The sequence below is a fragment of the Ips typographus genome, linkage group LG13 (genome assembly GCF_016097725.1).
Source record: "Ips typographus isolate SLU linkage group LG13, UJ_Ityp_2.0, whole genome shotgun sequence".
NCBI classification, from domain to species: Eukaryota; Metazoa; Arthropoda; class Insecta; order Coleoptera; family Curculionidae; genus Ips; species Ips typographus.
The window spans coordinates 6,375,522-6,402,666 of NC_138434.1; the positions used below are offsets into that span (position 1 = coordinate 6,375,522).

Here is a 27,145-nt window from a genome sequence, read left to right on the forward strand (position 1 = left end):
CTTATACAGGACATGGCGCAACGCTTGCACGTGATCCATGAGGAAGTCCGGCAGAAGTTGAAATTTGCAAGCGACCGACTAAAGACAAGATATGACATAAGGGCCAACAGCAGCGGATTCCAAGCCGGTGATCAGGTCTGGTTATACAATCCTGCTCGAAGGAAAGGAAAGTCACCGAAGCTACAGAGGTCATGGGAGTGACCCTACGACGTTATAAAGCGTCTGAACGACGTCGTCTACAGAATACAGCGAGGACATCGGGCGAAAATGAAAATAGTTCACCTGGATCGACTTGCACCTTACCGAAGTTGATGATCGGGACGATCAACTCTAGGAGGGGGGCACTGTTGCAAAGCGAACTTTTGATTATTAGTTAGGATTTCTTTAGTTATTTGTTGTTACCCCTGTATGTTACGTTGCTTTGTTTACGTTCTACATTCTTTTGTCTGTGTTCTAGAAAATCCTGAAGGCGAACTCTCTAACGAATAGCAAGGAAATTTCTTTGCTATTATAGCAAACTCTTCTCTATCGTAAAACACGGCACTCTCTATGTTTCGATCGGCGAAGATCGGCACTTAACGTAGCTATTCGGGATGTGCAAAATAGAAAGACCAAATAAGGTCTTGCTATGATTTTATTGATTTTATCTCTTTTTGGGGCATGAAGTTTTACATATGTCTATCTTTCTTTTCCGTTGTCTTTTCCCTAGACGTAAAAGTGTGGTTAAAGTACCCATCTTAATAATAAATGTTGTGAGTTGTGCCAGGTCGATGGTTGTGCCCTATATAGGCTATATTGATTAATCAATAAATCAATAAAAAAAAGTTTAGAATTTGTTTTTTTATTTACTAGTTTTTGTGTGGTTTTTGTTTTAGAGTTTGTGTTTAGTTTTGGTTAAGTTTGATCCGTACTGAATTTTATCAAAGTGAATAAACTTTCTCAAAATGGGTAAGTAGATAACATCACTTAAAATTATTAAATTAATATCACTTTACATTGCACTAACTCATTGCAGAGGACCAAACTAGACAAAGGGAATTTAAAACGTCTCCAGAACAATGGAAGATAATAGTAGGATATCTAGAAGAATATCCCATTCTATTAAAAAACAAATTTCAATCTTCAGATGGTGATTATGAGAAACACCAAAAATTGTGGGAAAACCTTGCAACCCATTTAAATTCAATGGGGCTGGGAATAAGAACTGTCTCCAAATGGCAAGCTGTAAGTCCAATATTTAATAGGGAATAAAGAGTGATTAACCGAATATAAAATAACATTTTCTCCAGGCAGTTGGAAGATGGAAATCAAAAACTAAGGCCAAAGCCAGTGCCATAAGACTGGACTCTCAAAGAACTGGAGGAGGTCCAGCTATTGCCCCACCTCTAAATACAACGGAGGAACGGTTAATGAACCTTCTGGGGTACAAGTCCATCACCGGGGACATGAATAAAGAATTAGGCTTTGTGAGTATTATATAGTATTTTTATATAAGCATGATTTAAAAAATTGCAATGTTTACATAAAAAATCAATATCTTAGTCAACATACACTATTTTGCCAATGGCCCCAGTAGCAGTGGTAGAAACCATAGATGAAGCTAGTGGCCTCATCAAAGGGTCTGATGAAATATTACCCCCCCTGTTACCTCTGACTCCAAAAGTAGCAAAAAGGGGTTCTGAGACAAGTACAACAGGTGCTCCCCCAAGAAAAAAAATTCGAACTACTGGTGAAAAAACCAGAAGATTTGTTAATATGAATCGAATGCACGCAGAGCTCATGGAAAAATTGAGCAGTATTGATAAGAATGTGGGTACAATGGCAAGTGCCCTAGTACAAATGAGCAATGCCCTAACAGCCTATTGTCAACATAAAATGAAAGATTATTAGGTTACTACTTACTTAGTTATTATGTTTGTACAGCCTTAATTATTTATATTTTTTTGTGACTTTAGAATTTACCTTTTTTAGTTTTTGACCATTAATTGTTAGGGCTACTCAGGTTTTTTCTTTTATATTTTTTATGAAGATTACTGCTATAAAAGTAGCCTCATTAAGACTGAAATAGCTGTGATTTCTTACTTACATGTACTCTTAATTAGTGAATAGAACCATTTAAGTGATGTTCCTGTTGTTGTTTTTCTGTGATGAGTTTAAAGTTTAATATTTTTAAGGTATTAGAAATGTTGAAGCTGGTTTATATTTATTTGTTAAAAACTAGTTATTAAAGATTGCTCAAATGTTATGAGTCCATTTACTGATTTTTATTTCAATGCTATGGGTATGAAGAATTAATTTTTGGTTTGTTTCATGTTTTTAATAATAAAGATGATGGATTTATATATTCTTCTTTTTATTTACACTTGAATAATATATGGTCTATAAACAAGTACTTATGTAATAAAATTAAAGTACTTAACAGTTATCAGTTAATGTTATATGAAATATTAATTAAAATATTGGTGAATTAATTCCTCTCTTCTTTGTTGGGCCTGTCTTAGGTCATCTCTTGCAACTAAATCATTGTTTTGTAGTTGTTGGTCAACTTCTTCTGGAGGGATGATCTCAGCTTCCTCAAAAGGCAAATTTCCTCTAATGCACATGTTATGCAAAACACAAGTGGCATTTATGATTTGCCCTGCTTTGTGGGGTTGATACTTCAATACTCTGTCTTTCAATATACAGCGAAACCTCATCTTTAAGACACCTACGAAAACGTTTTTTATAATACATACAAGGGTGTAATATTTCATATTATTGATATCTTAGTTCTGTAGTGTAACAAGTCCAAAAATATCAAATTTTAGTTATTGAAGTCATGATGTTTCTAATATAACTTTCCACCAATTTCAATATTGTAAAAATTGTTAATTTGTACAGAAGATGTTAGGAATGGAAGTATAATAGTACAAAAAATACATTATTGTTATCATGTTCCAAATCTGTGTTTGTGATTTTCGACTTGTTACACTATAGAACTGAGGTATCATATAGTTAGTTACTCATAATAAACTAGTAAATATTCATACCTATACATCTTTCCACACAATTCCTAGTTCTTGTTAGAGCCCGTGTGTACCGACCTTCAGGACTATCTTCTGGAGCACCTCTTATGGGTGTCATGAGCCAAGGCTCCTGAGGATAACCACTATCTCCTAACAACCAACTAGTTCTGTCACCTGCCCTAAAACTCTGTTCCATATGGGTTTTGACTGCAGAGTTTCGCCAAATGAAAGCATCATGAGTAGCCCCTCCAAAATTGGTATTCACATTTAAAATTAACAAATCAGAGTCACAAATAATTTGTACATTTTTTGAGTAAAATCCTTTTCTGTTGAAATAAAGATGTTCATCATGGAATGGTTGCGTTATGGCTATGTGGGTCCCATCAACACATCCTAAAACCCCAGGAAACTCAAATGCTCTCATGAAATTTAACTTTTTCTGTTCCTTCTCTTCAGGACTTGTCGGAAATTTCACCCATCGGGGGGCAATGATTTCAATTGCTTGACAAATTTCATCAAGTACCCTACTCATAGTTTGTTGGGCCAATGCAACATGTGCTTCATTCCCAGCACTTCTTTGATAAGACCCTTGTGCAAAGAATCTAAGAGCGGCAAATATTCTGGCTGGTATCGAAATCTTTGTGCTCCTTCTGCCCATATTTAAATGAGGTGTTAGCTCCTCAATAAGATTTCGGGTTACATCTATGCTTAGGCGATAATGCTTGCGAAACTCCGTTTCAGGAAACTCAAATGGGTTAGAATGGTCTCGTAGTGCTCTTCGTTCTACCCGCAATCCTTCCAGGATTTCTTCGCCTTCTACTTCCTCCACAAAATGCATAAACATTGGTAGCATGTTTATGTACAAGGAATAAACAAAAGTTTATGGTCTAACAAGGAAATAAGAAACAACTAGAAAAACAACAATAATGACAAAGAAACGCAAAACGATCTATTTTATAATATACTGTAAACTTTGAAATCCACCATCCACAATCAAACGGAACTAAAAATTTAAATATTTAAAATTTACCGGAATAAAACGAAACAAGTAAAATCCCTAGATTTATTACTAGAAATGAGTCAATGTTTTCAGGTCGGATAGGTTCCCATTTTCTGTTGCCGATGTCTACCGAATGTGATAGAAAACAGCTTAGAGAGTACCAACTGTTAATAGAAAGAAATTTTCTTTCTTGTCTATCACTATAGGTTTTCTATTTCATGCATCGTTAGGGAGTTCGCCTTCTGGCTCCGTTACTTATATAGAGAGAGATTTATGTTATAGCTTAATGAGTGTGAGAGAGAAAGTCAATTTCATGAATATTTGGGAACTTTCTAGAAACCATGGAAGCCTATATAAGCAGCTGAACCAGGCCTGGTTAGTTAGTTGTTGAGTTGATGGTTGTAGTGAAGTCGAAGTTGTCAGATAACGAGGTTAAAAGTCAGTGTCAGTTTATTGTTTGTAAACAATATACAGTGTTGTACAAGAAGTGTGTTATTAAGGAGTACGACGGTACAATATGGCACAGGGAATATAAAGAAACTTACCCCGACAGTAACTGGCACCATATCTGCCAGGCCTTCAAAATCGAGTTTAGTGACGGCGACATCAATTCACGGCTACTCTCAAAAGTGCGGGAAAGGAAACAAGGGTCCCTGGAACCAACAAAAAACTACTTTTACGACCTAAGGGTTCTATACGAAGAGTACAAGCAAGTGGTAGACCTTGACGAGTTCCAAGAAATTTTTCACAACGGCCTAAGAGACGAATCCAGACCAAGATACTACTGGCTCACGCATTTGCCCAACCGGGTCCCTAGAAACTTGGATGAAATGAAATTGCTGTGCATTACAATGGACAACGTGCCTGTAGAAACCACCCCACCACCAGCATTTAGACCCCAGCGCCAATTCGAGTACAATTCAGCCCCCAGGCAACAGTCAAGCTACGAAATAAATAAAATAAATAATAAAAAAATAAATAAATAATCGCCCCTATCGATAAAGAACCCTGCCACCACCCAGAAGAACGTACGATACAAGGCGCATGCCACCGCCAGAAAGGCGCTACGTCTCGACCAGAACTAGAGACAATAGACCCGCGTGCTATAACTGCGGGAAACTAGGGCACTTTGCTGCAGTCTGCAGAAGCAGGCAGCAGTACCCAAACGCCAGGGGGTGACAAAACTAAGCCCTGTCACCCTCTCCACTCAGGGCCCAGCGTGCTGCAAAATTCTACACATCAACGCGGTGGTGAACGGTTACTATGTACCAGTAATTATCGACACGGGTGCAGAGTTAAACATAATAAGCCACCACCTCACAAAGGGGGTGTACAAGCGTGGCCAACACCCTACCCTACTACTCACAGCAGGAGGACAAAGAATAGCTAGTCAAGGAGAGACATGGGCATCTCTTGAACTTAGGGGCAACAAAGTAAGAAAATTGAAAGTGAAAGCGACAGTATTGACAGGCCCACCCCAACCTTTGATATTAGGGATGGAATTTTTAAGGGAAATGAAGGCCTCCATATGTTTAATAATGAACACGCTCAGCTTGGCACAAAACATGATTATACCACTAAGACAGAATATGAAAAGCACCCACAAGCTGCACCCAATTGCCAATATAAAAAGCACCCACAAACTTAAATTAGAGCCAAGACAGGAAAGCAGCATACGAAGCTGGAGAGAAGTTTTCCGAGAAATAACCGGATCACTTTTCAGCTTGCCGAGCAACATTGCATGGGCCTTTACGTGCTCCACGACGCCAAGCAAAGACAGAGGCGTCGGAAAAGCCATTAGAAATTACCTAGCGGAAAAAGAAACAGGCAAAATAAGCTTAGGCAGTACGACCAGCTTTCAGAAGGAAAACAGGCACGTCTTACAGATGGCAATAATAGGAAATAATGACGAATGCACGCCCGCCCAGACACTCAAAAACTGCTGCACTAAATTAAAAGAATGGACAGTACGGAACGGTATCTCTAACATAGCCATCCCGAGATCGACTGCCGCAAATAACAGAACCGACTGGACAGAAATTAAAAATGCACTCTACGAAGAATTCAAAGACACAAACTTAACGTTATGGGTCTCTAAAGATAAGAACCCGCGGCCAAAACCCCATAAACTGAGCAAAGTCAGCTCATGGGACACCCTGCCGTACTTTGTAAAAGACAAAGAAAACATGGCTGAAAAAATAAGAATGTCTGAAGATTGCGTCCTTAATCCAGGGGAAAAGAAAACAGTAAAAGTTGAACCTCAGCCCCCAGGAAACGACAAAAAACTCATGGTGCCAAACGAAGGGTGGTTGGTCCGCAATAACCTCTTGTGCAGCTTAGATCAGTCCAGAGAAAAAATCACGGTTAATCTGGCAAACGAGGACCCTCCGGGAGACAACACAGCAAGCTACCCGAGCATAGCTGGTGATTTCATGCAAATGAGCAGGCGAACCGTAAGATGGCAGGGTACCACCACCTGCGAACTGAGTAACAGGTGCTCCGGTACCAGTCAGACAAAGTCCATCTTGGGCCAACCTCAACACCCAGCCGCTTGTCCAGGAACGATGCAACGTCATAAATAAGAAACAGTGAGCGTATAATTTACGAATAAAGGCAGTGGCCACACCTTCTGATAGATTATTGGGGGAGGGAGATGTCACCATACCTATCGTACAATACACTGAATAATCGTTTATGTCAGCAAGTCTGGTAGGAATCTGGGTCAATCGACGAGTATTTATTCAGCAAGGCTGGCCATCCAAAATCACTGGTCTCCGGGTTGGTCGGCGAGCAACATTCCCTAACTTAAAGTGGTGGGTCGGCTCGCTACCCTCTCAGGATCCCAGGCTGAAAAGAGAAGGGTTCTCTCGCAACTTGAAGTGACCGTCAGAACCCTTAACCCTGTCAGTTGTTTACTTGGTCCTTTGGTCACATCGTACAAGAACACCTTGCGTGCCCCTTTACGGTGTAGCTGAAGGGCTAAAACCAAACTCACCCTCCCCGAACTTCCATGCGCTCAACGACACGAAGAATAACCCCTCTTAAGTGTTTGGTTTACATTGTTTTTATAATAAACGAGGCTTGCCTGTGACCTAGGTTGTTTCTCTACCATCCCTCACTACGCACCCCTAAACGTGACAATATTTAATGAGGATGACCGAATCACCTATCTCAAGCCTCTTCATAACACTACCAAACGATTTAAAGTGATGAAAACAGTGGACAATGAAGTTTCCTACTGTACAGACACAACAACAAAGGGGCCAAATACTTCCTTCAAAAGTGGCGTGATTTAGCCTCAATGTGCTTAACTTCATGGACTATCATCAGCGAGGGTCTTCATCAGTGTTGCAACTAAAACTTAAAATGATTCAGTGTTGATATCTGATCTGTGAATAATCTTAAACTGGCTATAAAACCTCTGAGAAACCCCTTCTAGGAACAGAATATGGACTTACACAGTCAAATTATCAGTCAGCTGACAAAAGTTTTTGTGTATAGGTAGGTATTGTCAAAAAACCAACTTTCAATTGAGCTATCTACATGAGCTGTTTTATTCTAGGTTTAGGTATTAACATTATAATTGAGTTCTTTTTTCCACACACTCAATTGTTCCAAATAAAAATTTGTACACTGAACGCAAGTAAGAAGCAAGAAGTAGCACTTTTCCGCTCTAGTGCGGTAATAGTATACTCTATATTAAGAGCGGAAAGTACATATTTGCCGCTTGCACATAAAAATTGAGCAGAACAGCTTGAGGCGAAGCCGAACGCTGCAATCATGTAAAAGCGGCAAAAGTACTTTCGGCTCGAAATATAGACGATATTTTTTTGACGCCTGCTGTGGGGTGAGTAGAAGGACAACTCGCATCATTTTCGTCGCTCGAACTCATTGTCACCGATAAATCGCTTTGACGGAATGTGTTTACTTCAAACAGGTATGTCAAGCGTTGTTATGGAAATGCCGAAAAAGTTGGTGAGTAGATTGTTAGTAGAAAGCGAAAACGCTCTAGAGCAGAAAATGATTCATTTTCTGCGCACACGCGGCGAATAACTACTTTCTGCTTTTAAATGTAAGCGTACATGAGGTACTTTCAAAGTCAGTCGTTGAAAAAATACTTTGCGGTAAAGTGCGATAAGTTGCGATTTTGATTGCATTGATAATTTAATGTCTTTCGTTAAAGTATTTTAGTTTAATTCTACGATATATTTACGAGTTGTCCTCCTACGGCACAGACGGCGGCGGCGTCGGCGGATCAAACAAGTCGGTCAACGGCGGCGGGGGTGACGGTACGGTCGGCGGTGACGGTCGCGTTGGCCGGGAGAACACCCGGTTATCCGGCTCCCCTAAATCGCCGAGGAACTCGAGCAGCTCCTCTGGCCAATCCCGAAGGTGGGGAAACTGCTCGAGGCAGGGGCGCTTTGACGGCGGCGGAGTCATTTTCTGAAAACATAGTCGTAAGGTACGGGTGTTTCGGCACATAACCTGCCCACATAATCACTAGACGGTACAAAAAAAAAAACGGCACAACCCCAATTACAACCCCCGAAACTCCGCAGAACTTAATGGTTTTAAGTCCTTGATATGTATGCGGCGGTACCATTTTCCGTCCTCCTCCCTTAAGTCATACACCACCGGTGACACAACTCGTTTTACCAAGTACGGTCCGGAAAACTTCGGGGCTAACTTTGCAGCAAAACCCTTGTCGGCGGATGACAACGGATTTTCCCGTTTCATAACTCGGTCCCCAACTTTACATCTCCATTCTCGTCGGCGTAAATTGTAGTTACGGCTCTGTGCGGAGAAAGCTCGGCCCAGATTAACTCGGACCAACTCATAAACTTCAGCAAGCTTTCGGAGATGTTCGGTATAGCCTTGGTAGTCGATTTCGGCGGGCGGGCGGTCGTTTGTAAGTTCGGTGACGGGCGGGCGGTCACTTGTAATGTCAGTGACGGGCGGACGGGACAATGCAGCGGGCGGCTCCAACTCTCGGCCAAAGTTCAGAAAGGCCGGAGTAAACCCTGTAGACTCATGTCGGGACGTGTTCACGGCGAAAACCAAATCTGTAAGATAAACTTCCCACTTTCTGTGGTTTTCCTCACAAAAGGAAGCCACCATAGTTTTCAAAGTTTTATTTGTACGCTCTACCGGGTTTGCTTGCGGTGTGTACGGCGGAGTCAGACGGTGGTTTATTCCCATTTCCTTCAGTAAACCACGGGACAGTTTACCAGTAAACTGGGTCCCGTTGTCGGAAATTACGGTTTTCGGACACCCAAAGCGCATTAAGACTTCTTTGTGTAGAGCTTGACGGACGGCCTTGGCGGTAGCTTTGCGGATGGCTTTGCACTGGACCCACTTTGTAAACCTATCCTGAAATACAACCATATAAGAGTTACCCTTAGAGGACCTCGGCAACGGCCCCACTAGGTCAGTGCTAACGGTTTCCCACGGTTGACAGTTGCGGGACGGTTGCATCTTTCCAGGCGGTTTCTGGGATTCACCCTTAAATCGCTGACATACAGAGCAATTCCGGACGAACCGAGCGGTATCTCGGAACATCTCTGGCCAATAATAGCGGCGGGCAATGCGGGCTATTGTCTTGGCTATGCCCTGATGGCCGGCGGTCGGTTGAGAGTGGTTTTCTTCCAGTACAGCTCTTCGAGCATCCTTAGGCACGCAAACTTTCCATGGATCGGCCATTTCGTTCTCAGTCAAGTCGGTCATGTCCGCGCGACACAAAAATCCGGAAAAGCTTCGGGGTTCTTTTCCACGGCGGTTTTCTTCGAGCTGTACCAAGGACAAGGTACGAAGTCTTCGAGAGCGGAAACGGGGTCCACTTCGCCTTCAGGCTTGCCTACCGGACTCCTAGACAAAGCATCGGCTACCTTATTAAGTATTCCCTTACGGTATTTAATTTCGAAGTCAAACTGTTGCAGGTACACACTCCATCGAGCCAAACGGCCGGACGGGCTCTTTAAAGAGTGTAACCAGCGGAGCGACTGGTGGTCAGTCACTACGGTAAACCGGTAGCCCTCTAAGTACGGTCTCATCTTTTCGGTGCCCCAAACTATGGCCAGACACTCTTTTTCAGTCACAGAGTACTTCTTTTCGGCGGCGGACAGACTACGGCTGGCGTACGCTATGACGTGGTCACCATCGGTGTCATGCTGAATTAGAGCTGCCCCTAATCCAGCGTCGGAGGCGTCAGTCTGTAAAATAAACGGCTTGGTAAAGTCAGGACAGGCTAATACGGGCGCCTCTGTAAGCCGGATTTTTAACTGCTCGAATGCAGCCTGCTGTTCTTCCTGCCATTGCCAGCGTACGTTTTTCTTTAAATTCTTTAAATTTTCCACAAAACGGCGGTACCACGATGCAATTCCCAGAAATCTTCGGGCGCCCCTCACGTTAGTCGGCGGCGGTAAACTGAGTATTGCCGAGACCTTTTCCGGGTCAGTGCGGATTCCCTCGGATGTGACAAAGTGCCCCAAATAACGGAGCGATCGGCGCCCGAATTGACACTTCTCTGGATTCAATTTCAGGTTGGCGGCTCGTAGACGGTCAAATACCTGTTTTAAAAAGTGTAAATGCTCGTTAAATGTCTCGCCCAGAACTATTATGTCATCTAAATAGGCGAAACAGTACGGCTCTAACTCAGGCCCGATCACACGGTCCATTAGGCGCTGAAAGGTGGCGGGGGCGGAATGAAGACCAAACGGCATTACTCGGAACTGGAACAGGCCTCTACCCGGTACGGTAAACGCGGTAATCGGTTTACTTTCTTCCGTCAACGGTACCTGCCAATAGCCCTGTTTCAAGTCTATTCTAGAAATGTATCTGGCTCTGCGCAGCTTGTCTAGTATTGCGTTGATAAACGGCAATGGGTACGCATCCGGACGAGACACAGAGTTCACTTTCTGAAAATCGATACAGAACCGGTGCTTACCATCCTTTTTCTTGACAATCACCACCGGCGAGCTCCAGGGGCTCATGGAAGGCTCAATAACGCCCTCTTCCAGCATCCGATCAACCTCTGTGTTGATCACTTCCTGCATTTTCGGATTGCGGGGCTGGTATCTTTGTTTTATTGGGTCGCTTTGTGTCAAGTTAATGTGGTGGTAAATCAGCGGTGTTGTGCCCTCTATTGACTCAAAACCGGGTAGTTCGGCGGCCAAAAAGTTCTGAAGTCGGTCCTCTTCATCGGCGGTTAGCAACAGTTTCGGCGGTGCGGTAAGACCCAACGGACTGCATGGAAGAGGCAGCGGTACTACGGAAACCTGACTGGTGCTTAGATCAATCTGAAAAGCATGTTGTTTTAACAAATCCATGCCAAACACAACGTCGGAACTGAGATTTGGCAAATAGCTCAGATCTGCCTGCAAACTAAGATCATTAATAGAGACGGTAAGCCGGAAAGCTTCGGTGATCTTGACCAAGGACGGTAAACAGTAAAGGAGTGCTTAATCCCATAAGCGCAATCTTGCCGGTATCGGCTCGGGCCGGTGACGATTTACGTCACCATGGGTCTCTCGCGTTCGCGCGATGCGCGATTGCAGTCGATCATTCACGAATATGATCTCGTACATAGCATCTCGGGCGAATATTTAGCGTATTGTGCACCCGAAGGCCCACTGTGACGTCAGAATTCATTCGCCGCCGGGAAACAAAATCGGCCGATCGAGCAATCCTTGACTGTTTAATATCCTTGGATCTTGACCACGCCCCCACTAGCAACTTGAGCGGAACTGGTGTGCGGGGTGATCTGTTGCGAACGTTTAGCAACACACAACTCCCTAACGGCGTCACCTATGAAAGAATGAGCTGCTCCGGTATCTATTAATGCCCTAAACGGTTTTTCTAAAATTGTCACAGGCAGGTGCGGACGGCAATCTTCTTTTGTACGGACAGGCAAGGTTTCGGTTTGACGGTGCTGGACGGACCTTGCTGCAATGCAACACCGATCTAGTTTCCCGTCTGGCAGGTGCAATCCCGGCTCAATACACCGGCCTTGCCACACCGGGAGCAAAACAGCCTTGCCTGGTTTCTGCAGGCCGAACGGTAATGGCCTTTTTGACCGCAGTTCCAGCATTGAGGGCCGTTATCCGTAGCCTGTTGGCTTGGTCCGGCCCGTTCTTCGGTCCCAGTGGATGGTCTAGCTGGCGCCACTGCCGTTGGCCTAATTGCCCGGTTTGCTTGATTATCTGTAAATTGACGGGTGTTAGTAAAATTTCGGGGCACTGAGAATGGCCGTGACAACGGTACAGAGGCGGGAATTATAGGCGGCGGCGGTGAGTGCAGCTCCTTGAACAATAGTTCGGTTTCTCGAACCGATCGGGCAAAGCTGGTGCGATCCGAAAAATCGCCCCGACGGATTTGTTGTCGGTACTCCGGCAACAAATTACGATAGAGCCACCTCAGCTCTTCTTCCGGGCTAATTCCCCCATGACGGCGGATTAACGTCTGCAGCTCCGTTATATACGCACCAGCCGATTCATTCGGTCGCTGACGTCGCCGACTGATTTCCAGCTCCAAATCTTCGGCATAATTTATGGGGAAATAGAAACTGCGAAAATCAGCTAGAAACTGCCCCCAGGATCGCCAACTTCCCCTGTTGTTACGGAACCACAATGCGGCCTCACCCTGTAACAAATCAGGCATATGTGGCAATAAAACGTCCATGAAAATGCCTTGAGCATCACAGAGCTCTTGGACACGTTCCACAAATGCAACGGGGTCGTTTCGGCCATCAAAGTACACTTTCCAGTTGTGTACTTGCACATGGGCAGTCGGCGGCGGTACGGTGGTAAACGGGGATCCAGAAACGGCGGGCGGTGAGTGAACGGTCGGCGGCAGGGTAAACGTGACGGCTGGCAAGCCTGTCATAGTGACAGGAGGCGTTGTCACCACAGAAGTACCTGTAACAGTCGTAAAATACCGGGTGGTCGTGGACGTTACGGCGGTAGTGGTTGGCGGTGACAGTGGGTGGTTTGGAAACCCTACAACCGGTACTGCAGGAAACGCAAACTGTTGCAAGTGTGGGGACGGTGTTGCCACACCCTCACGCATGTAACGCACCAGTCGTCTACGCAACATATCCACGGTCCCAGTCACATCCAGGCAAAACTTACTGAGTTGACCCTGCAACTCTTCCTTTTTCAACCCGTAAATCCAACTCACCCTCACGTCAGTCGGTCCCGGTACTCCCGACAACTCCATGTTGTCGCTGTCTCGACATTCGGTCACTCCACCAGCGGCCCTGTCTCCGCTGTAGCCTTCCTCGTCCATTTCTCTTCAGCTAAAGAAAACCGGCAAAAGAAAACAGACTATAATAAAGGGGAAAAAAAAAAAAAAAAACGGTCCCTGCTCGGGCGCCAAATTTGTAGCGCTTTTCTTGCGGATTTCTTCGGTTACGTTGCCTCGGGCGCCACCTTCGTTATTTATAGTGGCTGAAGGTCCACTTTGCGGTACCTGGGTAGCCTTTAGACAGCTGGAGAAAAGTTCCAAAGGGTTCGGGAAGAAAACAAAATTAAAACAACTGTTTCCTCTAAATGCACTGTATTGCGGCTCTCGGTACTTACAGTAAATACTTACGGTAACGAATACCCAATGAAACGGAAGTTACCTTATTCGGTGGTACGGGGAAAGCGCGTAACGATAATGAAAACTACCTACGGACCCTTCACTACTATTTAGCCTGACTACTGTAGATTAAGACTGACTGTGACACGGTGAAAGTACGGCGGTACGGTACGGTTAAGTAAAACTGACTACTCGGCGCCGAAATTTGATCCAAAAACCCAATGAGGCCCAATTACGTGACCAGCGGTGTTCCCGTCACTCGACCTAACCTCTAAGTGCCGCCCCGATTCCCCGGGGTTCGACAAATAGAGCCTCCGTTGCACGCTGTTTCCCCAAGCATGCAACAGAGGTTTCAAGTCTCGTGACGTTGCCAGTCACACAGCCGCTAATCCCTCCAGTATCCCCAAACCCGCTTACTACTCCGTTTCCCCGGAGCTAAGCAAACGAGTCACAGGATTCACCGTTCCCGCTTGCTACACCGTTTCCCCGGTGTCCAACAAACAGGAACAGGACCAGAAGGATTACCTAACTGTTTTCACAAAAAAAGTAACTGAAGCCTCAAACAGAAAACCCCGGAAGAGAGAAAATACCGGACGGTCGGTATGTGCCTATTTTTTACTTACAGATTCGCGGAGATAAGAGATATCGGTCGGCACGGATCGGCTTAGCTGGCTGGTTTCGATCTTTTGATGATCGAAGAATCCCCATTTTCCGGTGCGGGGCCTTCTTTTATACACAAAACCCACGGTGGGGGCTGTTAGTGGCGGTACCCACTCTCAGCGCCCACCGAACCATTTCGAACGGCCCCGGGCGGCCCCGATAGAATCGACGCCACGACGGCCGCGGTCTAGCACCCAGCAGTGAAGGTCACGCGTATTTAAATCAAATCATTAGAGACAGCGAAAAATTAGTAACTTCGTTACAATAGCTGGACCGATAAGACCAAGAGGGTTGTATATTTGCGAAATTGCAGATAAAACGGTTCGTTTTGTAACCTTGTTTCGGTTAAATGACACATTTATTTTATACTTAATAGTATCGTAATTAGGATCCCAAATCAGTCCTAAAGGCTTCAATTCCTTTTTATCATCTATAACGAGTTTATCAACATTTTGAAAATTATTTTTTCGAATAATGTTTTGCAAAATTATTTTATTATTTGACGACCATTTCCTAAGGTAAAAATTTGCTTCGGAAAGAACACTTGCAAGTTCGTCATAAACTTGCAAGGCTTCACTTTCCGAATCTACGCTAATCAACAAATCATCCAAATAAAATGAATTTTTAATAATGCTTGAAGCCAAAGGAAATTTTTGTTGATTTAGATTAGAAAGTTCATACAAACACCTAGTCGCTTGATATGGCGCACTGGAAGTGCCGTAAGTGACCGTATTTAAATAGTAAACCTTGATTGGTTCATCTGTATTTTTTCTCCACAATATTTGCTGATAAGGTCTTTCACTCTCATCAATCAATCAATCAAAACACAACGAAACATCATTTTTATATCTGCGCATAAAACGTATCGTTTGAGCCTCATTCTGAGAAGAATTGAATGCAATTGATCTTGCATTTGAGGTCCTACTAGAATGAGATCATTTAGTGATATACCCGAAGACGATTTGGCGTTCGCGTCAAATTCCACTCGACACTTTGTGGTCTCAGAATCGCGCAAAACAGCGCTATGTGGGAGAAAAAATGATGTTTCTTGAATAGACGTGTCTTCGTCCAAAAGGCATTTAAATCTCATGTGTTCTAATGGTATTCATTCATAAAATCTAAATATTGTTGTTTTAAGTCCGCGTTTTTCACAAAACGACGCTCAAGATGATTCAATCGAATCAACGCATTCTTCTTTGAATCACCTAATTTGAACTTGCAATCTTGTTTAAAAGGATATTTAACAATAAAAGTTAGGTCGCTCGCTTGGTCGCATTTCGTGGTATTTTTGAAGTAATTTTTACAATATTTCTCTATTTTCGTAAAATATCTTTTATTTTCAAGATCTTCTAATTGCCAAAACTTGTTTAACGAATCGTGTAACTCTCTGTTTGAAATTTTTGTAAGATAGTTGCATGAAAATCTGTTTAACTCGTAATTTTTGAAATTAAAATTTCCTGCCACTATCCAACCGAAAACTGTCTCAAATAAAATTGGTTTGTTTATCCCTAAAGATATTTTATTTGTGCCTAAAAGATTAGACATAAAATATGCCAGAACCCAAAAGCATATCAATTTCTTTGGGAATATTAAACCTTTCGTCAGCCATGTTTAAATCTGTTGGTATATTTAGTTCTGCAGTATCGAACTCTGATAATGGTAATTTTTCTGTAAGTACTGGTAGCACAAGAAATGTCAACTCCAAAGTAAAATCGTTAAATCGAGATTTTATTCGTGCCTTTGCGAGGTTAGAAATGTTTGTAGCAACTTTGTTTACACCAGTAACCGTATTATTAATTTTTTCTAACTTTAATTTTAATTTATTACATAACGATTGACTTATCAAATTGGAATTACTACCAGAGTCGAGCAAAACACTACATTTACTACAATTTCCTCCACTGTCCGAAACTAGAATGGTTGCTGTAGGCAAAAGTACTTCCTTTTTGTCGTTAATGTTTCGATTAGCATACAGTTTGCGTATATAATATTACGCTCACAAATGTCTTGAGATGTATCGTGACAGAAGCTTTCCACATTTAATTTCGATTCTCCGCGTTTACTCTGGTCCAAAGCAACCATAGAATGTGCGGTGTGCTTACCTCTATTTCCCAGACAGTTACCATCAGTATTATTCAAAACACTGACATCGGCAACAGCGCGAGAGCATGCACCAGCTTCCTCGGCGACAAAATAGCGATCTATGGGCGCTGGTATCGCGCGGTGCAAACGCGAACTGCACTGGACGAGATTGCCTTGAGATTGGTTTTCAACGTTGTCACTGCTTGCAGAACCACCTGTATTTGTTGGAGAGATTACGTGCAGCACACTATTGTGCTTTGCGTTGCATTTTTTGCAACTTCTGAACCTACATTCAGATTTGTAGTGCCCTGGTCTTAAGCAATTGCTACAAATTTTATTTTTTCTAATGATTTCATATTTTTCATTAAGCGGTAGTTGAATACATTGTGGACACTGATAGATAAAATGATTGTCGTTCTTACAAAAAATACATTTAATAAATTCATGAGTTTGTTGATTTGTCAAAGCGTAAGTCAATTGTTTGTTAGCAGGAACAGAAGAATTAAATTTGGAATATTTTTCGTGTCGATTTCACCGAGTAATTTTCTGAAACAATTTCAAGAGATTCGATTAACTTCAAAGCATCGCTTTTGCAACAAATTCTGAGATATAAAAATCTATCAATATCTGTCAAATCAGATCGTACTTGCACTAACGAGTTAAATATGTCAATAAAACTAAACCAACTTTCAAAATTGCCATAAAACGACGGTAAACCTAAATTGGGCAACTTGGCAACAGCGCTAGACTGCAGACTAATGGATTGAACCTGTTGAGACGAGTTTACACTAGACAAAAGTTTTTCATTTTTGTTTGTCCGAGACTAATTTTTTAGCTCGAGAAATGACCAATGTTACACCCAATTGTCGGCAACGTTGGCAACACCGCATATAGAGGGCGTGCTGACCAAAATCCGAGAGTCACAGTTTGCTCTTCAGAGAGAGCACATCGTACCAAGCGTCGTCACACAAGTTTATAATTTTCATTGTCTTTTAACTTAAGTAAAACTAATGTTAATTGCCAGTTTAATTGAAAATAAACCCCAGTGTGTACAGTGAGACTTTTACTTCAAGTATCCGCATCGCAACCTTGTTGGCCTTCGAACCTACTCGTGAGGGAAAATACTGCTGCCCCTTAAGCAAAGGTTTAAAACCCCGCGTACACAAGTGAGGAGCCCACGTGGACCCGCCTAACACAATTGACGCCCACTCGGACTCTCCCTGACAAATTGGCGCCCAACTTTGGAGCCATCAAGAAGAGTTTTGCGAAGAAAGAAGAAAGTTTGCCGTTTCAAGTTCTACCTGTGGTGTGACGTCCATTTTGTCTCCCGAAGACGCCAGTGCTCGACCACGTGTTACTCAAGTGAGTTGTTCCGGTTCCACCTGCTTCCTACTTTACCGATCAAGCCAGCCGACAACGCCACCTCTCGCCAGTGATAAGTATCACAAAATTGGTCGGTTAAGACACCGAAATTGACTTTTGAGCTTATTTTTGACTTTTGACACACGACGCTCCAAATTGACAAGTTGAATTGTCCAACGTCTTTCATCTGTCATCTGTCATTAATCAATTTGATTTGTTTTTTTGACATTTGTTTTCTATTAAGGAAAAATTCTCAAAATGAATGAGAACGGAGAAGAATCTACCCCATTTGTCCAACGAATCGTTATGACACCGGAAATGCTCCAAAGCCTACTAGCTGGTATCCGTATGTCTCCGAATGTTGCACCCACTGTAACATCGATACCTCAAGGTAACTTTTCAGCCTGTAAAAGCCGATTCAATGGAAAACCCGATAGTGATGTGAATGTCTTTTTGACGCCATTTGCGTATACAAAGAGTGTCTGAATATTCCTGAAGAACATGCCCTAAAAGGATTATCCATGTTGTTGACGGAAGATGCTGCTCCATGGTGGCAAGGTATTAAAGCCTCCACCCTCACATTCAACGATGCCATTTCCTCATTGCGCCATGCTTATGGACAAGCTAAGCCACCATATCAGATTTACTTAGACCTATTTAGCTGCGCTCAAAAAGAAGAAAAGACTGACATCTTCATTAGTAAGGTTCGTGCCCTTCTATCACAACTCAAAGGTGAGTCAGCCCTTACTGAACATGTTCAGCTTGATATGATTTATGGATTGTTAAATGTCCGAATCCGTGAAAGAGTTCTACGAGACCATATAACCTCTTTGAAAGACCTGATTGAAGCTGCGCGTGTTGCCGAACAATCCTTCAACTCTAGATCTCCTGTTGCCTTTTCTAAAGTGCATGCAGAAAATAAATCACAACTAAAATGTGTTTATTGCAGAAATTTCGGTCACATTAAAGACAACTGTCACAAATTAGCCAGGATGAATGCACATTTAAAGCCTAAACCTGAAAACGGAGAAGCTCGACGAAGCCTAAACCCAAGTATTGACCAGCCTGCTCCACAACACAACTCCAAACCTATCAATAATGGACAATTGTCTAGTTCCAACTTGCTGTGCTACGGATGTGGTTTACCCAGGTATGTAAGGAGTAACTGCCCGAAATGCACTTATAAAGCTAGCTCCCATAATACAAACAGTATGTTTGCCTAGGAGACTACCAATAGCCAAACAACAGGAAGTGCAGGAATTAGTGGACAGGATGCTTGACGACGGGGTTATAGAAGAATCCTGCAGCCCTTGGTCATCACCTGTTGTTCTGGTCACTAAGAAAGATGGATCAAGCAGATTTTGTGTAGATTACCGAAAACTGAATGACGTGACCAAAAAGGACAGCTATCCACTTCCCCGTATCGACGACACACTGACGACTTTGGCAGGATCCTGTTGGTTTTCTACTTTAGATTTGAAGAGTGGGTACTGGCAAGTTGGCATTGAGGAGCAAGATAAGGAGAAGACTGCTTTTTCTGCTGGAAATGGGCTGTACCAATTCAATGTGATGCCCTTCGGACTTTGTAATGCTCCTGCTACGTTTGAAAGACTAATGGAAATTGTGCTTCGTGGCTTTAACTGGAAGACTTGCTTGGTTTATCTGGACGATATCATGGTGATGGGAAAAACTTTTGAAGAACATCTGAACAACTTGCAAGAAGTATTTGCTAGAATAGGTGGTGCCCATCTTCGATTGAACGCCAAAATTTTGTTGGTTCTTCCAAAAGCAAGTCGAATTTCTAGGGCATGTGGTGTCGGTCGACGGAATTCAGACGGACGACAAGAAGATCCAAGCAATCAGAGAATGGCCAGTACCGAAGGATAAACACGAACTGAGAAGCTTTCTAGGACTTGCCACCTACTACAGACGGTTTGTGGAAGGATTTGCCAACATCGCAGCCCCGCTACATCAACTTACTTAGGACAAAACACCCTACTGTTGGAATACCCAATGTGATCAGGCGTTCAGAAGGTTAAAAGCATCACTTTGCTCCAGTCCCATTCTCAGTTATCCACAACCAAAAGGAAAGTTCATTTTAGACACAGATGCCAGTAATTCTGGTATTGGAGCTGTATTGTCTCAAATCCAAAACGGAGAAGAACATGTCATAGAATACTTCAGTAGGAAACTTACCAAAGCAGAATGGAACTACTGTGTAAAATCAGTCGATCACTTTCACAAGTACTTGTACGGACAGGAATTTTTGATAAGGACTGACCCTGCGGCACTCAAGTGGCTCCTCGGAATGAAACAACCGGAAGCGCAAGTAGCAAGATGGCTTGAAAAACTCCAGCAGTATAATTTCAACATCAAGCATCGACCCGGAAAGCTGCATAATAACGCAGATGCTCTATCAAGAAGACATTGCGCCGAAGAATGCAAACATTGCCAGAAAGCGGAACAACGTGAAGGAGTTGTGTCCATCAGAATGGTTCAGCTGAAGACCGATGATAAATGGAGTCCCGATGAGATTAGGAAGAATCAACTAGAAGACAGCGACATAGGCCCATTGTTGTTGAGAAAGGAACAAAGCGAGCCAAGACCAACATGGCAAGAAATCTCTAGCAAAGGCCTGACGTTCAAAGCACTTTGGGCTCAGTGGGACTCGCTTGTGGTTGAAGGCGGCTTGCTAAAAAGAGCTTGGGAGAGTGCTGATGGAAAAGAGCTAAGGAAGCAGCTGGTAGTTCCCAGAGGAAGGGTCGACAACGTACTGGAGGAAATGCACAATGGAAAGACTGGTGCTCATTTGGGAGTAAATAAGACTTTGGACAAAATGCGGCAACGCTTTTACTGGGTGAACTACTGCCAAGACGTGAAATCATGGTGTCGACAATGTTCCATTTGTGCAGCTAGCCACGGACCACAGACGAGATCCCGGGGACCTATGAAGCAGTACAACGTAGGATTGCCGTTCGAACGTTTAGCCATAGACGTTGCTGGGCCTTTTCCTGAGACCATCAGAGGCAACAAGTACATTCTTGTTTCCATGGATTACTTTAGCAAATGGCCTGAGGTGTTTGCGAATCCAAATCAAGAAGCCAGGACAGTCGCTGATATTCTCGTCGAAAATGTCTTCAGTAGATTTGGTGTGCCGTTGGAGTTACACTCTGATCAGGGACGAAACTTTGAGTCAAAGCTCTTTCAGAGAACAACGCCGCTTCATCCTCAGTCGGATGGAATGGTCGAGAGATTTAACAAGACCATAGAGCAACATCTCTCAAAGGTTGTTGATCAGCATCAGAAAGATTGGGACCAGCATATTCCGCTCTTCTTGATGGCTTATAGAGCAGCAGTCCACAACTCAACGGGACAGTCACCATCTAAAGTTCTGTTTGGTCGAGAACTTCGACTTCCATGTGATGTGGTGTTCGGATCTCCAACAGCCCAAAGCACGAACATTGAGAACTACGTTGACGAGTTGCAAGACAGATTACTAAACATCCATGATCTGGTCAGGGAGAGTTTGAATCTAGCTAGCGACAAGATGAAAGCTCGTTATGATCTGAGGGCCAATTCGGGAGGGTTCCAGAAGGATGATAAAGTTTGGTTGTTTAACCCTCAGAGGAAGAAAGGCAAATCACCGAAATTAACACCTGTTTGGGAGGGACCTTACAATGTGGTAAAAAGGTTAAACGACGTCGTGTACAGAGTCCAACGCAGCCCTAAAGGCAAGATGAAAATTGTCCATCTGGACAGACTCAAGAAATACCAGGGATTAGATGAAGCGGATCGGGACGATCAGCTTTAAGAGGGGGGCAGTGTTACGGTTTGGGCCTACTATGCTCGATACTTCTGAACGAGCACTCGATTCGGGATGAAACCGATGCGCCGCAATATCTGGCCGGGCGCGTGTTAAAGTAGGCCACAGTTAGGAAGCGCCACACCTGGAAGAATCTTTAATGTTCGACGCAAATCGCGAAGCGTTTTTGCGGTCAGTCTCGAACGTGGTTTGCGAATATAAAAGAAGCGGTGTCGACTTCGGGAGTAGTGAATTTGGGAACGCGGTAAAGTTTAAATAGTGGAATAATTGTGGAATTGTAGTAGTGTTTTTTAGTAGCTGAATTAGTTATTGTACGGAGTGTTTTGAAGTGTAAATAAATTCATTAATTGTTGAGTTAAATTGACTTTGTGTAAACCCACGGGAAAATCGTAACAATATTATAGTTTCTCAAGTAAAAATTGCTATCTTTCTTCAGCCAAGTTTCATTTACTGAAATTATGTCCGGATTTAAATCTTTAACTATATTAATCAGGGTATCTCTATTAGTTATGATACTACGGATATTCCACTGAATGACTTGAATATTTTTATTCACCATAAAATATTATGATAATAAGTCAAAAAAAGAAAAAATACATAGGCAGAAAGACCGTAATGGTCGATAGCCGTTTTTTCTTGTTGGAAAATAAAGATTGATTATATATATATATATAAATAAAAAATCTAATATCTATCTAAAATCTTATGGATACCCAACAGTTACTGTAGATATTTTTTATATTTAAAAAAAAAAGGTCTAAGTGTAGAAAATATGTATTATTATTGTTTAATGTAATTAATGAGTTTATTTATTTTTAATTTATATAAAATGTAAAATTATTTAAAATATGTTTGATAATGTTGTAAAATTTCAATGTCAAACGATAATTACTTCTTTTATGAACATTTACTTTAGATCTCTCCTTCCTGGAGACGATTTCCTGCATGAAATTAGCTATTTCTTTTTCATTTATAGGTCTCCTTGGAGCTTCTTTTTGTGAACCAATAATTTCTTCTACATATGATCTCTGCATATCTAGAGAACTTTGACTGGAATCGTTGGTAGTGTCCATGTTATCTATGTGTTCTTGGGTTAATTGAGTAAGAGGCAATAGTGAATAAGATTGAGTAAGATTTAAAGGAGTAGTCTTAACTCTAGATGACGAGGGAAATAAAACTGCTTTAATTTTCTCCTGATCTACAACATTGGTTCGAGGACGTTTGGCTGTTTGTTCTGCATAAGAAAATTTCTGTTTTTTCTGATGCTCTCTATTAAAACTCTTTTGAAAGGGCGAGCACGAGTCTAAGGCGTCCGGGAAATCTTGAATGTCCACCTGCTTAGCCTGAGCACCTTCTGTATTTTTCGAAAATATCTTATTTGCTTCAAAAAAATTTATCCTTCTCTTTGCTACAATTTTATTAATTTTTCCTTGCCTTATATACTCCTTTCATTGCTTGCTTGTAGCCTCGTGATCTCCCTCATAATTTGGGCATTTTTTTAACAGCTGAAGCCTCATCACCATGCATACAATCCTCTTTTAAATGAGGACCACCACAATTAATACATTTTGGACTATTGCGACATTGCCCTTTATGATGTCCAAATTTACAGCAATTATGACATATAATAACAGGCCTTACATATGGCTGTACAGTCCGTATTGAATGAAATATCTTGACTTCCTGAGGCAAAAGTGTGCCTTCAAAAAGAAGCAACATAGTAGATCCAGGGACAATTTCTCACAACCGTCCTCATTGATTTCAATATTAAACCGTGTGGCATCAATAATTCTAATTTTTTTAGACCCTCGGGTGCTAAACCCATAATTAATAAAATCATCTTCTGTTATTTGGTTTCCCACATTCCTAATAACTCCTCGACAGTACAACATACTTTGTGGAATGAACTTGTTAAAATGTTGGTCCTTTAAGGCCTCTGGCTCAACAAAATTATTAGCGGCATTAGGGTTGTCAAAATTGATCCCTTTTTTATTTCTACCTTTTGACTAAACTTCTTTTATGCCTTCTATATTAGCTAAAAACAGAGTCTTAGCAACGTTCATAGGGTGCAGTGAAATGTTTTTATATTCATGTTCAATAAGTGTTAAAAAGGGTGGAAACGCATCCATTAGATAACCAGAAATAGGGTTCAATTCCCTTCTGACTCTATGTATAAGTCGAATATTGTCCCTAAACAATGGGTATGTGGATCTTATTAAGTTTAATTCATTTAGCAGCTTAATCAAATCTTATTTTTAGAAACATTATTTTTGTTTAGATATCTTCAAATGCTTTACCAGTTTCTAAAAAATCTTTTTGAAATATCAAATTTATATAAGCTTACATTACGTACGTCTAACGACTTGTTGTATTTTCAATGAAGATTTTCTTACCTTCCTTGTCAAACATGGCATTGAATTTTCAAACTTAAAACTACTAAAGTGGTCAAGCTTTCCAAAACGTCTGACACAGTCCGTCAAATGAATAAGACTATGAACATTTAAAGTAACAAAGCCTGACCCATAAATATTGATGCAATTTTTTATAAAATGTCTTAGTAAATTATCCGCATAATCAATTCATTAGAAGAATATCTTTCACTAACTAAAATTGAAATAGCTACACTTAACATAATAAAATTATTGTACATTTCCACAGACAAATAATCTTTGAAAATTACAGGACCAATGTAGAGGAGCAAAAGTCGAAACTCAGTAGCTTTAAATCTTTTACATTCTTGTATGTTCCTTGGGTTTCTAGCAAATTCTCTAGATATAAAAGTATGTAAGGTTTTTAATGCTACATTAATTGAGTTAATGCTGGATGCTCTTAATTTAAAAGGGGGCTTTCCATGAACCCAGCAAAACAATGCATATAATCAATTGGGACATCTACCATATCAAAACCAACAATTTTTTCAAAAAAACTTCCTTTTTCCTTACTTTGATGTTGGAGTTGAGTTTGTCTCCTAAATGAATTGTTATTCCTTTTGATATTGTTCATTTCAGGATAACAAGTAGTGCCATCTATATAGTCTCCTTCTTGACATCATTTAGAACATACAAAATAGCCACTGTGATTCTTTATGTATAAAACACTTGCTTTTGCAGGTAAGTCACATATTAAGTTTAGAAGTCCAAATTGAAAAGTTATATTATTAATTACAATCCCTGTTCTTATTAATTCTTCACATTCATTGATAAAGTAATTAACAAGATCATTAGCATCTGGTTTTCCTAGTCCTGCGTAAATTGCAACACTCTCTCAAAACTGTGATTGAATCAACAGAAACTAAAATTGGCCAAAATGCATGTAAAGAATTTTTGAAAATCGGTACACCATCAATATTAACTGACAATAAAATTTTATCTTGTTTGTTTAGTGTAATATTGTTTTTTAATATAAAATTGATCAGAGTCTTTGTAACACCAAAATAAAAATAGCTACCATTTTCAAATGTCTTAATCTCTAAAGGATGAAGGAGAGTGCCTAGTAAAGTACGAGGATCTTGTGGTAGATTTTTAAACTACTGTTCTTTGTAAGGCTGTCGTAATATAGTGAGTAACTTTTTTATAGAAATTAAAGGAATATGTTCCTCTACAGCCCTTTGAGCTAAATTTGATGATAGGGACATTTCAGCCTTACAAGTTTTTTTTGAGCATTGAGCAAATGTTTCACTGAAATGTTCAGAAAAATGTGATTCACCCGAGGATTCACATAAGCCCAACACTTTACTAGAACTTATATTTGTTGTATATTCTACATGCAGAGGCAAATTGGCGGTCTCAGTAGTTTCTCTAGGATTGGCGGTGGTTTCAGGCAACAATGTTGGTATAGTGGAAGGAATAATTAGTTTGGTGGAAAAAGGAAGACCAAAATTTGTCATTGTAGAATTACTACCTACATAAGACAATGAAATATTGAACTGACGAGATCTTTTGGTCTGGCTGATCTCTCAGCAAATGCATTTTGAAACTAGGTGATCGGCTGGAAAATGCCGTATTAATTTTACGTTTCCTGTTCATTTTTCTAGGCTCTGTTTGTCCAATTTGTTTAGATATATATCAAGCAATGGCAAGTGTAAAAAGATCAGCAGGACTAGAGATGATATAGGGTAAAAAGTGTTAAAGGCAGTGTATGGAGAATTTAAAAAAAATACAATTTTCATCCATACAAGGTAAAATTGGTTCAGGAATTAAACGAAGAGGACTATGATAGAAGACTACAATTTTGTGAAATTATGTCTACTAATCTGACAAACAACGTGAACTTGTTGTACAATATTTGCTTCAGTGATGAGTGTATGTTTTTTTTGAATGGAGAAGTGAACAGGCATAACTGTAGGTATTGGTCAGACACGAATCCACATTGGTTTAGGGAAACCCATACCCAATATCCAGAAAAACTTAATGTTTGGGCAGGTATCTTAGGAGACCACATCGTTGGTCCGTTTTTTATTGACGGTAATTTGAATGGCGCTACTTATCTTGAGCTTCTTGACACCACTGTTGATCCGACCATAACAGAGCTACTAGAAAATGATTAAAATTTATTTGAAAATCAACTAATTTTCCAACAAGACGGTGCACCTCCACACTATTCACTTCCCGTTCGAGAATATCTGAACAATCGATTTCCTGGAAGATGGATTGGTAGACGTGGTCCCATGGAATGGCCTGCGAGATCACCCGACCTCACTCCGTTGGACTTTTTTCTATGGGGGCATTTAAAATGTAAAGACTATGCAACACAGCCGGCCAATATTGCAGACCTTAGGCAGAGAATAATACATGAATGCCGACAACTGACACCGCAAGTCCTCACAAATGTTCGCGAACTCTTCCAAAGTCGCTTGTATTACTGTATGGAAGTTAACGGAGGTTATTATGATAACCGCTATTTGCTATTATTTCTGCAGTTAACAAAAAATAAACACAAAACGTATTTTTTATTTTTTTTTGGTCTCAATTCAAAGCAAATGTACAAATAAAATAGTGCAATTAATTCCTTATGAAATACCCTTTTCAAGGATGTGCCACACAGGGTATGGTGCCATTTGAAAACTTAGTGGGGGTGGCTATGGCGGCAAAGAGGCTGATGGCAGAAATTCAAATCCTACGTAAAAAGATGTCCCCCTTGTAATCTTTGTTGACGTGTCTTAGCATTTTTTAACAGAGAAATTATTTTGGAAGATATTCAGGGTGGCTACTTTTCATTGAAAAACCCTGTATATATCATATAATGAACCACAAATCGAAACGAACACAAAGTTTTCTTGAAATGGAAGCGCATTTAAATATTATACATACTAATACATTATATGAAATTATATAAATTGACGTGAGTAAAAAAATATGTAATCCATAAATATCCACTGAATATTTTATCAAAATATACGGTGAATGTTAATTCATGTATATTACCCACATATGTTTCTTAAACATACCAGGTATGTCCATCTGCTGATATACATAATATGTACATGCGGAACACATTCCTTTTAAAAACATTTAGAAATATGTGTTTAAAAGATATTCCATATACATTCATTTCATAAATGTCCGTCAAGGTATATTATGAGGTTATTCCTATAATGTTCTGTATATTTTTTGAACATTCCCAGATATTCATAGGAGC

The 27,145-nt window shown here is 41.2% G+C and overlaps 1 protein-coding gene across 1 annotated transcript; it reads left to right on the forward strand.

Moving 5' to 3' along the window:
• The first annotated feature begins 354 nt into the window (after nucleotides 1-354).
• LOC145737013 (uncharacterized) lies at nucleotides 355-2,253 on the forward strand. The gene is made up of 4 exons (XM_081991595.1): nucleotides 355-948; nucleotides 1,016-1,224; nucleotides 1,290-1,466; nucleotides 1,543-2,253. Exons 1-4 carry the CDS (start codon nucleotides 945-947, stop codon nucleotides 1,888-1,890), a joined length of 738 nt encoding a protein of 245 aa, XP_081847721.1. The 5' UTR covers nucleotides 355-944; the 3' UTR covers nucleotides 1,891-2,253.
• Nucleotides 2,254-27,145: the final 24,892 nt, after the last annotated feature.

Bases quoted from the DNA above. Each gene is read 5' to 3' on its own strand.
- LOC145737013 (XM_081991595.1), top strand. The intron at 1,225-1,289 runs GTAAGTCCAATA...CATTTTCTCCAG, and splicing joins CTGTCTCCAAATGGCAAGCT to GCAGTTGGAAGATGGAAATC. The intron at 1,467-1,542 runs GTGAGTATTATA...TCAATATCTTAG, and splicing joins TGAATAAAGAATTAGGCTTT to TCAACATACACTATTTTGCC.